Source organism: Podarcis pityusensis (assembly GCF_964106645.2).
Source record: "Podarcis pityusensis genome assembly, chromosome: 3".
NCBI lineage: Eukaryota > Metazoa > Chordata > Lepidosauria > Squamata > Lacertidae > Podarcis > Podarcis pityusensis.
This window is the reverse complement of record NC_138026.1, coordinates 69,043,400-69,058,683: the sequence shown is the minus strand read 5'-3', so window position 1 is coordinate 69,058,683 and position 15,284 is coordinate 69,043,400. Positions and strand designations below refer to the sequence as shown.

The 15,284-nt window shown below is 38.7% G+C and overlaps 1 protein-coding gene and 1 long non-coding RNA gene across 6 annotated transcripts in view; one reads left to right on the top strand and one right to left on the bottom strand.

Annotated features, from left to right (window-relative positions):
• ZDHHC14 (zDHHC palmitoyltransferase 14) overlaps nt 1–15,284 on the bottom strand; it is a 65,736-nt gene that overhangs the window by 22,439 nt on the left and 28,013 nt on the right. For all 5 annotated transcript variants that reach the window (XR_013983905.1, XM_080998393.1, XM_080998395.1 and 2 more), the window contains exons 3-4: nt 9,162–9,320; nt 2,646–2,783 (exon numbers count right to left, since the gene is read on the bottom strand). Coding sequence is in view for 4 of the 5 variants with exons in the window: in XM_080998393.1 (XP_080854519.1) it covers nt 2,646–2,783; nt 9,162–9,320 (297 nt within the window). In the remaining variant the exon portion in view is untranslated. The remainder of the gene's footprint in view (nt 1–2,645; nt 2,784–9,161; nt 9,321–15,284) is intronic.
• LOC308473122 lies at nt 1,254–2,474 on the top strand. Its single transcript, XR_013983914.1, has 2 exons — nt 1,254–1,455; nt 2,329–2,474. It is a non-coding gene; the product is annotated as an uncharacterized lncRNA (long non-coding RNA).

Sequence of the window (15,284 nt, the reverse complement as noted above, 5' to 3'; positions counted from 1 at the left end):
ATAGTAACACATTAATGTCTGCAGTCACCAGTTCCCCATATATTAGTTTTCTGTTATCAATCTGTTCATTTCTATCCTATCATGGTGGAAAAACACTGCAAGATTATTTTTAAACATGAAAGGTATCCATAAATATACTTTCTCTCACACAAAAATGTTTCTGTTGGATCAGGAAATCCTGTAAATGCATCATAATATGACCCAAATTCCAAGCTGCTTACGGATTTCTCTGGATACAATTAGGAGACATGATGCAAGGAGCCAGGAATGGATACTTGCTTTAACTCATTAATTTGTTCAGCAAAAAAGAATGGCAAGCAATTGTCAAATTAAGGTCCAGATCTATTTTTAACTGCTGACATTTAGGGACAGAGAAAGCTGGGCACTGTTTTGACTCTGTGCCCTGGCAAGAAGTCCCAGCCACCTAACTGAACAACACAGGGCTTTCTAAGGCTACCTCCAGGAGGGAATCTCTGTTGGACTGTCGGCCTCAAAAACAGCATTAGTTCATGTCAAAGGAGCTGGTGAAATGGACCTGGCTGCTATCCAATTCTTGCATTTCAAGTGCAATTGAAATTGGGATTTTTAAACATATATTTATGACAATCTCTTGTATCCACTCCCTTAAAAATATTTTAACTGCTTTATTAGTTTTGTGTTATGTCTCTGCGTTAAATGGGGGAGGGGGAAAGACAAGAGTCTGTAAACAGAAGCTAGTGGTTACAGGCAGAGGGAGGTATGGTAGTAGTGGGGTAAGTAAGTGCTGGCTAGTTGAGAAGGAGAAGCCAGCATATAAGGTCTGTTCCACAATAGTGCCATCCTCATCCACAATAACATAACCTCAGGATTCCTTAACGTGTTGCTATTTAATGCACGATCAGTTTACAGTAAGACATCAATTATCCATTATCTGGTCATGGAGACTCATCTAGTCTATCTCATCATCACTTGAAAGGGCACAAAAAGCCAGTCTCTCCTGGCTTTACACTTTATGCCATCTACCATGTTGCAGAAGAAACATTGCTGTGGTTTATAAAAACGATTGGCAAAAAAATATAGTTATGGTCAACAGGGATTCCATCTCCCTCCCAATGCTTACTATTAGGTTGGGTGCTGATTTGGGGTGTTTGTACTTGGTGTTGTATACTAGGGACATGGAGGGATTGTTGTTTGTGTACCAACCACCCTTCTAGCAAGCAGTCTTTCCACCTGAGCTGGCTGAGTTGAAACTGATTTTCTTAGGGGACCTCAACATTATTTCAGAATCAGTCTTATCAGAAGATATTCAGGACTTCATGGTTGCCATGATAACCATGGGGCTGTCACAATGTATCATGGCCCAACCTATGTGGCAGGTCACAATGTAGATCTGGAGCTCTCAACTAGGCAGGAAGATGCTGGACTGGAAATGGAGCACAAAGGATCTTCTGTTACCACAGTTATACCCATGTCCTGGTAACTTGGAAGCTGGATTACTGCAATGTGCTTTACATGGGGCTGCCTTTGAAGACAGTTTGAAAATTGCAGCTAGTCCATAATGCTGTGGTTAGGCTGTGAACATGGACCAGGCAAAGAGATTTCATCTTGCCTGTGCTAAAGCAACTCCACTGCCTTCCATATTTTTTTTGAGCTCAATTCAAAGTGCTGGTATTAATTTTAAAGCGCTACACGATTTAGGACCCAGATAACTGTTGGAGGCATCTCTCTTTATCAATCCACATAATCTGCAGCCTTTTTCCAGGTCCTCCTGCTATCTGAAGTGTGGCAGGTGGAAACTGGAGACACACTTTGCTTCCTTGCTTTTGGAAAGACATTGCCAGGAGGCCTATTTAGAGACCTTCTTGCTTCCATTTAGACACCAGGCAAAAACATTTCTGTTTTCACAGACTTAAAAAAACTGCTAATGTAAGCATTTAGAGTGGTTGATTTTCTTGAATAGGCTGCTGCTACTTCAATTTTAATTTGCTGTATTAGTATATGTGATTTATTATTAATTAATTTATTAAATTGTAAAACTGTGTTTCTTACTACTCTGTAGGTTGTCCTAGGAATATAAATCACCTGGCAATTTCATTACATATCTTTAGGTGGCAGGCAGAAACATACTTCTCCCAGGCCTTTGGCTAATTAAACAACCTGTGGCCTTCAAAACTTGTGGGTTTTTGTTTGTTTGTTTATTATGTATCTTTGTGTTTTTATACTGTAGACTGCCCTGTGATCTTCAGATGAATGGTGGTATATAAGTTTAATAATAAAATATGCAAATTAATAAATACAACAGGTTGTGAACGTTGACCAACTATTGGAAATTGTTCTGTTTGCCAATAGGGTTTTCCAGTCAGCAAGGCAGGCCACAAACCAAGGAACAGTCACAGACCAATGAAACCAATCTGCAGGAAAACTGAGAGTGGGCCAGAATGTTCCCTTTATATGAACTGTTCAGCAGTACAACAAATAAAGCTGAATAAAATGCATTTGCCTTAAGATTCTGAATTAAGAAGTAAGCTTAACAGTTGAAAGTCTTGTTAATGATCAAACTAGGTATACCATTTTGGGTATATTCTGAATGTCCAAAAGAGTAAAATGAAAAATAGAGTTTCAAGCAAATGGCTATATATGTAATCTGATTGTACTAGCATACTTACGATGGATGATGTGGGTGATAACGAATGCAAATATAAAGACTGTCAGAAAAGACAGAGATAAAATAAACATATAAAAAAATCTGTAGTTTCTTTTCCCCACACAGTTGCCTACCCAGGGACAATGGTGATCAAACCGTTCTGAAAGAAAAGGCAGAAAAAGAATGGAACACAATTACAAAAACAACAACAGACCTGCTTGAGAAAATTGTTGTAGCCATGTTCAGGTGTCTACCTGAAGATGCAGTCAAGTAAAACTGGTGATGGGGAAGATGTGTGTGCAAGCCCCACCCCCAAGGTCACATGAACTGCTTTTAGATCTTCACATGACAACTACAGTAGGGAATTTAAAGTGTGTTCAACTGAACACACTCAAACTCTCTTCAAGAACAGAAACCCTTATTAGCCTGGGATCAATTGAACATGCTTTAAAACCTTCTAATGTCATTTGCACTAATCATACAATGATCTTAAGAGCTGTTGGCACACATATATGCCCCTGTCCCCAGTTTTTTTTATCATATGCTCATGTGAATGCTTGAATATAAATGACAAAAACATGACCAAAATTGGATGTTTAAATGCATATTTTTATCATAGTCCTTTGTCTTTAGTCTTACTATTTTTTTATAAATCTCTTTCAAAGTACAGTTAATTTACAAGCCATGAATAGAACAGGGAATTGAGGAGAAGGGAACAATTACATTTATCCCTATTCATTTAACACCTTTTTCTGCAGGATAGCACAGTTGGTACAGCACGAGACCGTTAATTTCAGGGTTGTGAGTTTGAGTCCTACATTGGGCAAAAAGATTCCTGCATTTCAAAGGATTGGACTAGATTATCTTCATGGTCCCTTCCAACTCTACAATTCTATGATTCTGTCTCAGTCCAGGGAGTGTGAGAAGGTAGTGATTTGGAGGAGAACGTCATATGGACAAGAGAGAATGGAGGTACAGGAAGCTTACTATCAACATTAAATTTGATTATTTAATTTATATACTGCTTAATATATTAAAAATATCTCTAAGCAGTGTACAGAAAACTGAACAAAAGACAACTTAAACATAATATAACAAAAATACACAGTTAAATATAAAATTGTTACATTAATCATCTTCTTCTTTGGTGATTACTCGTGGCCGAGTAAGATTGTCTTCCATAAACACGGTTTTAACAATGAGTCCGTAAGAGACTGTGGAGATCAATTCTGGATCCACACGTCCTTCCACAGTGGGGACATTGGTTTCCAGGTGGGAGTTGATCACGTTCAGGGCTTGCCAAGCATGCCTCCCTCTTAGCACGTTTCTCCCTTTCGTCCTGAGTTTGAGTGTCTTCAAAGCCCATGACACATTTGGTAAAGGCTGTTCTCCAACTGGAGCGCTCACAGGCCAGTGTTTCCCAGTTGTCAGTGTTTATACTACATTTTTTTAGATTTGCCTTGAGACAGTCTTTAAACCTCTTTTGTTGACCACCAGCATTATGCTTTCAGTTTTTAAGTTCAGAGTAGAGTAGTTGCTTTGGAAGACGATCATCAGGCATCCGCACAACATGACCAGTCCAACGAAGTTGATGTTGAAGAATCATTGCTTCGAGACTAATACAAGGTTACTAATATATATAAATCTATATCAATTCATGTTCCTTCTGACACACCCTCCTTCTCAGCCTCCAGGTTCTCACCCATGGTTCAGCAAAGTCTCAGCTCACCCACAAAAAGTCTCAGATGACAGTATGGATGAGCTCAGAATCAGAGATGTTAAGATAAGTTCTCTTGACTGGTTGGGAGGATGGGTAGAGTCAGCTTTTGTACACAAAAGACCAAATCAGTATTGTCAAAAACCACTGCTGAAAAACTAATGGGATAGAAGATACAGGGGCCTTTGTATAACATACCAGCAGCCTGGCTAATTCAACTGATATCATTCACATCTGTGCTTGTTTGGCAATATGTAATGTTGTGGTTTCCTTTGTAGCCCCTATGATTTCATAATTTATGTGCATCCATTTTGGGGCTGTTCTTCATTTATCTGATGTTGTTGTTGTTGTTGTTGTTGTTGTTGTTGTTAAAAACCCAGTATGGATGCTTGCAGTACATACTGCCTTTTCCTGCATTTGAAACATTTGTAAATGCAGCAGCATAAGAATCCTGCAATTTCAATGCTAGTAATCATTTCCTGCAGATATGGGAAAAGATACATAGCACCTTCAAAGAACTTGGGTTAAAGACTAAGAGATTAATTTTTAGCAAGTCAACTGTTCCTGCAAATTTTTCACTTGCTTTACTAGAATTAGAACAGAATAGTGCCCCTGGGGTATACACAGACTTCCAAGGCTGTTTCCATAGCCTAAACAAATTCATGCAGGCACTGTGTAGCAACTGTCTCATAGGTGAGGGGGGAAGAGGTTCACATGGCCTTGGTAGCAAGCTGGTATTTGTTACTGAACCCAATCTTCCCCATTTCAATCTAAGAAGAAGGGAACATTTTGCAGAGACCTTTGACCTCATGCAGGGCTTTTGGGAGTGCCCTAAATCTCAGACTACAATTTGAGATTAGCCCCTGGATCTCTTTTACTTTGTGTGGACTTGATCTGGCTCATGGGCCTTACAATATGTACCTTCAAACTCAGGGACAGAAAACCAAAAAGGAAACTGAAAGGGCTCTATAAAAATTTAATATTGGACTGTTTCCCAGCTGCAGTTGTTCATACAATTTCTCTGTTTCTAAGTAGAATATTAATAGTTTTCAATTAGGATTAGACAGCATTAAAAGAGAACATTTGATGACAGAACTATTCAGAACTATGTGTGTTAATGGCAGGATTTAACACAGTGGGCAGTATCCAACTAAGTCGTTCTGTCAGTGCAAGGATTTTCACTTGTGCAACAAAACTTCCCCCCTCCTTCCCCCCGTATGTCCCCATATCTATTCTGGCATTCCCCACAACCCTCTAGAATAGATTAAGGGAGGGTGCAGGGTGCATGGTGCATTCAGGGAGTGGAGAGGGGTGAAGTCCTCTTGCAGAAGCAGAAACCCTTGTGTTGGTGGAAACAGTTGGTTGAAAACAGCTCAGCAGTTCCCTCTCCCCCAAGGTGGCTATCAATGGCTACTTGCCATGATGGCTATGTTCTGCCTCCACTGTTGGTGGCAATATGGCAATATGCCTCTGAATATCTGTTGCTGGGAATTGCAAGGGGAGAGAGTGCTGCTGTGCTCAGTTACTCCATAGGCATCTGGTTGGTCACTGCCCTTGGCCTGATCTAGCAGGGCTTTTCTTATGTTCCTGTTGGATTTTGCCCTGCTTTTGTATCCTGGAGGGAACAATCTGTCAGTCTGTTCAAGAGCTTGGTCAAGGCCCATTTCAGATAAATTGCTGCAAGATTATCTTAAGTTTTTCTCTGGGTTAAGGACACATAAACCGCATCCTATATCTTCTACCTAAGAAACAATGGTTGCTTACCATGATGCCACATTCAGTACAAATCTGTTTCATGAATAGTTCAAGCTCCTTGAATACCTCTTGAATAGTCAGTAAACCATGAAATACAAAAGGATCACCTGTTGTAATCACCCTCACATCTTTAATTATAAAGGCATTAAAGGATTACTCTTCAAGGATTACTTTGAACAGTAGAAATTACCTTGGAATTAGACCTAGCTTTGTTCAACAAGAACAGTTATCAAAAAACAAGGATAAGGATATAGAAATAGTAGGGTCCAAAAAATCCCACCCTTATGGTGCGTGTGGGTGTCCGTGTCCCAAATGATGTAAAACAAATCAATTCACATTTATTCCAGAAAGCAAGTACAAAAAAACCTTAAAATTCATATTTGTGCATTGAATTCTTTTTACCTTTTAAAAAATTAAAATTAAAAACTTTAAAAAAATCAAAATATGGAGAAATGGGAGACCCTTACAATACTAAGCTGCAAGACTAGATATTTTTAAAAAATGGTATGGGGAAGGCTTAGTAACTTAAGCAGAAAGCTTTGTTTTGAAGAGACTACTGAAATCAATGCTGTGGTATCGTGAAGAAAACCAAGAGGAAATTACTTATAAAATTCCATTTTTTCATACACACTATACTATACTATAACAGTATAGTATAAAATATAAATCTAACAAGAAATCTAGAGAAAAACAGGGGAGGGGGAGGGATTAGGAGGAAGGGTGTATTAGTTTAATTCTTATTTATATACCCTGTAGTATAGAAAATCAATAAATACATTAGAATACCCGTAAGGTATCAAATAAGAAAGAAACCATGTCTAGAACTTTCACCACATACCTTACCATTTCATAATGAATTCTTAACAAGTAAACATGGTGTGTTAGGTGACTTGTCAATATGGTCTCAAACAAGATTGAACTCTGCTAAAAATTTACTATCTGAGCAAGATGTAAAACCATTAGCTGAAATTTCATTGGCAATGGGCAGCACAGGACCCCACTATTCCAGTACAGTGGTACCTCTGGATGTGAACGGGATCCGTTCCGGAGCCCTGTTCGCATCCTGAAGCGAACGCAACCCGCGTCCGCGCGTGCATGGGTCACGATTCGCCGCTTCCACGCGTGACGTTATTTGAGCGTCTGCTCATGTGCGAGCAGCGAAACCCAGAAGTAACGTGTTCTGTTACTTCCGGGTTGCCGCGGAGCGCAACCTGAAAACGCTCATCCCGAAGCTACTTCAACCCAAGGTATGACTGTACTTTCCAACGAGAGAAGCATTATTAGCTTGAATTAGAATACACTGAGGTAACCGAGACTAGAGCTGAAATTTTATTTATATCTGAAAACAACAAGTACTTAACAAGTCAGTTCTATTTTATTATTTTGGAATTTGATAACAAGCCAGGGACACTTCTGAGGATATCAGCTAGTGATCTACAGTAGGAATTAAGTACTGAGGGATACAACTGGATTTGGGTTAAGATTCTAGCAAGAACAACATCTGTGGAGTTAAAAGAAGAATTTTATAACATATTTGACTCCCTATAGACTTAGTAGGATATATTCACCAGTACAAAGTAACTGTTGGAGATGTAGTAGGCCTCAAACAGACTTCTTGCATATAGTTCAGAGCTGCCCAATTATATAGCTGTATGTATTTTAAATCTGGAATTTTATTACAGAAAGGCTTGGCTACAAGTTACCAATGAATCTTAAAACAGTTTTATTAAATTATTAAAGAGGAGGATTATTAGAGGAGGATTTCAAGGTAATATTAAATCTGTTATTAGGTAATATTAAATCTATTATTTGATGCAAAATATACTGTATTATATTGTCTGAGTTACAGAGAATCTTCAATGCAGGCATCCTCCCACTTACGCGCGAGCAACTCACACACAACCACATATATGTGAGGCACCAGGAAATAAATAAATAATTCAATTCTAACCTGAGATGGTGGAGAGCTTAAAAGTCCTGTGGCTCGCGAGGAGACCCTTCCCTGAGCCCAAAGAGGATGTCAGTGAGCCAAAAGTCCAGAAAAAAAGACTCCAAGGGCTCCAAAATGGTGCACAGGAGCTCTCGCTGCCGCCGTGCTACCAGGCTCTGTCAATAGATTCTGGACTCCTAGACTCCGTAAGCAGAATGTGTGTGTGTGTGTGTGTGTGTGTGTACACAATACTACTTTTAAGCACAGATTTCAAAGTGGCCGGTGGGGGGGGGTAACTATGGATGAAATATGTTTTCACAGGCACCACACAGATTCAGTCTATAATACAGAAGAGATATTGCTTAACGAACTATATTTTGAAGTACGTAACTTTAAACATTATCCCCTCTTATTTAGCCTTCAACACCAAAGTTAGGGCAGTGTATTCAACACCAAAGTTAAGCCATTATATTCCACAGCAAACTAGTAAGAAAGCTAGGACAGTGCCTTATCTTTTATTTTTACTGCAAAAATGTATGCCCTGTTAAAATAGATGTTACATTTAAGCTTTCTTTGTTTTGCCCCAGGTTTCCAGGTGTTCTGACTCACAAAAGATTCCTACTATAAATGTGACAGGTGTAGCCTGTGGCTCTGAATCAACCCAAAGCTCCATGGTTTTATTTCAAATTGAACAAAGAATTGAGAGATGAATCACTGTGACTCTTAACAAGAGGGAATGCTCAAACAGGAAAACTGAACTGAAATGGAATATATATAGTGCACAAACAGAAAAGTTTAGCAGGTTGAAAACTTTATTTTTGGCTCTATCAAGCCCGAAAATACACAAAAAAGTTATACTTTCATAGAATTGGAAGGAATCCTGAGGGTCATCTAGTCCAACCCCCTGCAATGCAACCTCGGCTTAAAAACCTCCAGTGAAAGAGAGTCAACAATCTCCCAAGGGAGTCTGTTCCGCTGCTGAATAGCTTTTACTGTCAGAAAGTTCTTCCTGCTGTTTAGTCATAATCTCCTTTTCATCATGAGAAACACCAAAATATACTGACCAGTACATATTAATCTTTCATTATATCTAGCAAGATCTGTATATTAATTTGTGTGTGTGTGTTTTTACTCACCTACACAGTTATCACAAAGGCTGCAATGTGAGGCACGAGGTGGGCGAAAAATCTTGCAGGTAAAACAGTATTTTAACTTCACTGTCTGCCCATTGATGAGTACTTCTTTTGTTCTGGGAGGTGGACGATACCCTCCTGAACCGGAGCCATTTGCAATTTCTAAAAATGGAAATAAAAACAGTAAGTTGAAAGACTGAGTTTTCATCCAGTATATTTGGAATAAGTACATTACTGTAATTTTTAATATAATCTAGATGAATTGGAAATAGTTAACTAAATTTGTCCTTTAAATCCTTTTTTATAAATAAGGAGGGTAATATATAACAAACTGAACCATATTAGGTCCTCTTTTGATTGAAAACATGATGTTATATGAGAATCTTTACTTGTCCCAAATGCAGTGTCAAAGATGACATGCAGAAAAATCTGTTAATTCCTACATTTCCTTTGGAGGGAAATTAGTCCTGAAGGTGTTTAGCCCAAACATCTTATGCATTATGATCATTCCTGCATCCATACAGTACTGTGTGATTCTTTTCAGGAGCCTATAGCCCTATGCCAACTTACTGGGGGGTGACCCCACTGAACTCAATGGGCCCTACTTCCAAGTTAACCTGTATAGGTATTATTTTCCGATTCTGGATTTCATTCTCTAAGGACAAACACGGTAAGAGACCTCTGTGCCAACCATAAGCAGTGCTGTAGCAGGGGGCGGGGGGCTAGCCGGGTTTCTTGCCCCGGGTAAAGCCTCCAGAGGGCACCATTGAGACTCCCAGCCTGTGTGTGTGCGTGTGCGTACACAAATGTATGTGGGGAGTGTGTGTGCCAAACTGGGTCTTTGACCTGGCTGAAATAAAGCCTAGTTTCATAACATGCCAAACTACATGCATATTATTATATGCATATATTTGTCTTACCCATAATATTTATATATTTATATAAATATTATATATATATATATATATATATATATATATATATATATACACACATACATACACATATACACATTTATAATATTTATATATTTGCAATATCTCTATCTTAAAGTGTATTGAAAAAGTTTTAACCTGAAGAATACTTTTAACAATGTTTTAAATTGCATATTAATTGTGTTTTTATTTTAATTAATAGTTTTAATTGTTTTGTTTTACTTTGGGAGACACTCAGACAGGTGATATAGATGGAGTTAATTTATTGCCTGGAAGTAAGCTCCATTGAATTCAGTAATACTTATTTCAGAGTAGAAAGGTAGCAACCAAACCCAAAAGAATTTGCTTATTCATGTTGCTACCTTCACATGGCCAGTTTTTGTGTGCTGACTTAAAACAAGTGAGTCCGATCTCCATTCACATAAATTAAAGATCTGTTAGATGAGTGTATCTACACAAAGTCATACTTAGAACCCTTGTTGCTCTTCCTAATGCTGTTAATTCTGCTGCATCCTTATTGTCATCTGTGGCCCTGAGAGGCCTTCTGTGACCTGATTTAACTCCAGCAGAGCACTTGGCACCTTCTGAAGCACCCTTTTTGCTGGCAAGGCAACTTTTTGTTGGTGGTGGCAAATTTGCACTTTGCTCTAAATACTTTGAGGACATATCTCCTCCAATTAAAACATTTCTGTTCTGTACTACCAATAACTTATGGTGGCATTTGGGATTCTCTTTCACATTTTCTGCTCACAGCCCTGAGACAAAGGCTGACAATGAATAGTCCAAGGTCTCTTAGGGAGCTTCATAGATGAGCCATGATTTTAACCCTGGTCTCCTACACCTTAGTCCAGGGGTCAGCAACCCGCGGCTCCGGAGCCGCATGTGGCTCTTTTACACCTTTGCCGCGGCTCCGGGGCGGATACTAGCGAGGGGAGGAGGCGCATTGTGTGCCCCAACACTCCCCACTGTTTTAAATGTTGCAATGGTTTTGCGGCTCCCAGTTTTTTTCCTTCGGTCCAAGTGGCTCTTTTTGTCTTAAAGGTTGCAGACCCCTGCCTTAGTCCATTTATGTGGGGAAAGCCATAGAAGCAAAAAAGTTGGGGTGGGGGGTATAATCTTTTTCCATAGGGCTGAAAGTTTAGTGGGGCCCTTGTTAACAGTTCTGTGTGACACCTTTAAGATTGATCAGTTCAGGCTCCAGGCCTACTTGGTAGCCATCCCTATAGAATTTAGTGGGGATTACTTCTGTGTAATGTATGGTTATTGCAACATTAGTCCACACTAGAAGGGGTCTCTGCTTTCACAATTGATAAACCAAGGTCAAACAGTGTTTCACTTAGTTGAATTTAATGCTTTTGTATCCATACCTTTGCAAGGGAAGAGGATGGGAAGAAAACCAGAACAAACTGGGTTATCTGGCATCTAGAATTCTTATTTCTTTAGTTATTACTTACACTGAACTTTACAGGACAGATTAAGCTCTGAAACTCATTTGGGAATTCTCCAAAGCAATGTTGTAATGTATAATAGCAGGTTCCCTTAGAAAACAAGGGCATCACAGGGAATCTGTGGCACAGCAATTTTGAATGCATGTACTTGTGTGAACATTATCCCTTCCTGACCTAAAATACTTTATAAAAATGTGGCACGCACATTGAGAGCAAATGGGAAAATGACTTTATTTATTATGCAGGAACACCACAGTGTTAGTACACAAAAGCAGCATGCTTTGTAAGGGTAGTTAATATGGCCTATTTTGCAGTACCTGAGAACAGGAAAAATCTGTGACAATCCTCCAATTAATAAGGATTTTAAAAAACAAACACTGCATTCTGTGTGACTAGCTAACATCTGAAGGCTCTTTATACTTCTGCCACTCTGTTTGGTAAGAACAGAAACTTAATCAAATTGCATAATGATCACTTAAACCAACTACTAATATGTCCACATCAATACCATGAGTGCAATTAACTATCCCAAATAGAAGTACTTTGTGCCCAAACTGAAGAACTCATTAAATTAGAAATCCTTAAATGAACTGAAGACATCAAATTAAAGTTGAAGTATAAATGTAATGACATCCAAGATGATCAGACAGCATCCACTCCAGTGCATCTGCTCAAAGAATTTTACAAATTCCCAGATACTCGTATTTGCCATGGCAAGATAGCACCTAACACATTTATTCTGCATTATGCTCTAAGATAATCACAACGTGTTGGATCTTTTTAAACTTAATAACCAACTGAAAGCAGTCTTGGCTGCCAGAGTACACACATAAATAAGCAGAGTGGCACAATAAAACCTTACGCCTTGTAATATTAGGGTAGGAATTACAAGCCCCTGAATAGTTCCTGACGTTAATAAGATTCAGTATGACCTTAATTAACCATACCCCAAACTAATGAAAAAGGTCCTTGACCAAATCCTCCTAACTCTATTCTTAATTCAGCCCTCACATAAATATATATACAAATACATATGCAAATGTTATTTAGAGGGCAAACTTCTTTGCTTATCTCCTTCCTCAAACCTGTACAGTGAACAAATGCTAAATCCCCCCATTTGCAAGTGTTCATAAATACTGATATCAGTCTAAAAGTCTGTGCTCTTAGCCAAGAAAACTACGTGCAATTTTCTCCCTGGTTTCCTAACCTGTAACTTCATCTGGTTTCACCACTACAGGAATAGATGCAAGACAGTACCTTTCAACATAAAACATTCTCTTCTAACTTATTTATACTGTATTAACAGCTGTTTCCAAAGGCTTATTATGCAGTTTCATTATTTATAGCTGGAAAGAGGGAACAGCAGTTGGCTCATTCAAAGCAAGCAAACGAACACTTTATTTGGACCATCTACATTTAAAATGCTGAAAGCAAGCTTTAATGTTGCAAGATTCTTCCAGGAGAAAAAAATACAAAAAAAGCCCCCAATGGTGCTGCATTGGATATTTACCCAGTCTTACAGATTTGATCTCAAATATGCTAGAAGATGGAGGAAATTAGTTGAAGCAAACACCAAGGGATTATCTCAGTGTTCCAATGAAGCAGGGATAGAGAGGAAGTAGGAATGACTTGCACTTTGGTCATTTCTTGATGACAGGGGCAGATACATGTTGCCCAATGTGATGTCAAAAATGTGCATTTCTCTCTTTTTTTTATAAGATATTTATTAAGGTTTTCAGAAATAAAGAAAAAAAGAAAAATACAAGAAAAATACAAAATAAAAAAATAATTAAAAACATTTCTTATTTTCCATTACTTATCTTTCATTTGCTTATTTCCCAGACCTCCTCACGCCTCCCTTTTTTGTATTCCAGTTTAATTTGTTGGTTCAGCAAATCCCTCCCCTCTTTATATACCCTAGTCATTCATCATAAAATATTGTAACATTGAATTTTTACCTATTAATACTCCAATTTTTTCATATTCCCTTATAACATTACAGCTAAAGACCACTTAGTTTCTATCCAACATCATTCTAACATTCATTAATTTTGCAATGTTTCTGTAAATAGTCTTTAAACTTTTTCCAGTCTTCTTCCATCGACTCTTCTCCCTGGTCTCGGATTCTGCCAGTCATTTCCGCCAGTTCCATATAGTCCATCACCTTCATCTGCCATTCTTCCAGAGTGGATAGATCCTGTGTCTTCCAGTACTTTGCAATAAGTATTCTTGCTGCTGTTGTAGCATACATAAAAAAAGTTCTGTCCTTCTTTGGCACCAATTGGCCGACTATGCCCAGCAAGAAGGCCTCTGGTTTCTTTAGAAAGGTATATTTAAATACCTTCTTCATTTCATTATAAATCATCTCCCAGAAAGCCTTAATCTTTGGGCACGTCCACCATAGGTGAAAGAATGTACCTTCATTTTCTTTACATTTCCAACATTTATTATCGGGCAAATGATAGATTTTTGCAAGCTTGACTGGGGTCATGTACCACCTGTATATCATTTTCATAATATTCTCTCTTAAGGCATTACATGCCGTAAACTTCATACCTGTGGTCCATAACTGTTCCCAGTCAGCCATCATTATGTTATGTCCAACATCTTGTGCCCATTTAATCATGACAGATTTCACCGTTTCATCCTCAGTATTCCATTTCAACAGCAAGTTATACATCTTTGACAAAATCTTAGTTTTGGGTTCTAACAGTTCTGTTTCTAATTTTGATTTTTCCACCTGGAAACCAATTTTCTTATCCAAATTGTAAGCCTCCCTTATTTGATAATAATGAAGCCAGTCTCGCACTTTATCTTTTAATTTCTCAAAGCTCTGCAATTTCAATTTGTCTCCTTCTTGCTCCAAAATTTCCCAATATTTTGGCCATTTGGCCTCCATATTGAGCTTTTTCTGAGCCTTTGCTTCCATCGGTGACAACCACCTTGGGGTTTTATTTTCAAGTAAATCCTTATACCTTATCCAGACATTTAACAATGCTTTTCTAACAATATGGTTTTTAAATGCTTTATGTGCATTTAACCTTGTCATACCACAAATATGCATGCCACCCAAAGACATTATTAAAACCTGGCAGCAGCTGATGGAAGGCACTTTGCACCACCATGGCCACCTGAGCCTCAAGTGACAGCAATGGGTCCAGATGTACAGTACCCCCAACTGTGTAGATCAGGGATGGCAAACCCTTGACCCACAGCAGGATTTCTTCCAGTCCTCTGGGTCCCTACCTGCCCATCAGCAGATTAAAACCACATTGCTATATGCCTGTGTCTTCTGAAAGTGAATTCACATAACCCGTAGGAGCCAACTCCTAGGGGTCGTGCAGGCTTTGGCCCCCACAATAAGATATTTGAGGGGGCTACCCTCCCCTAAAGTTGGTGGACACTTCCAGTCAAACAGTTTGTGTCCTCTGAGTCATGTGATTGATCATGTGGGGCAGGGCTTACCTGGGCCCCACAATATTTTATTCAAGTTGGCACCCCTGACATAAGCACTCCATTCCTGGCCAGACACTCCGCACCAGCGGTTGGTAACCGTTTTGGACCAGTGGTCACATTTTGAATTTTGAGAGTGTGCTGTAGAAGTAATTGTTGCTCCTTTTCAATATCACTGTAAACACAAATGCTTCTTTTGAAATTCTACAAGACAGACCATTCCAGCTATCACTGCCCTAGAACTGAAAAATTACAAAACTCATTCTTTTTAGAAAAAAGAACAAGTATGT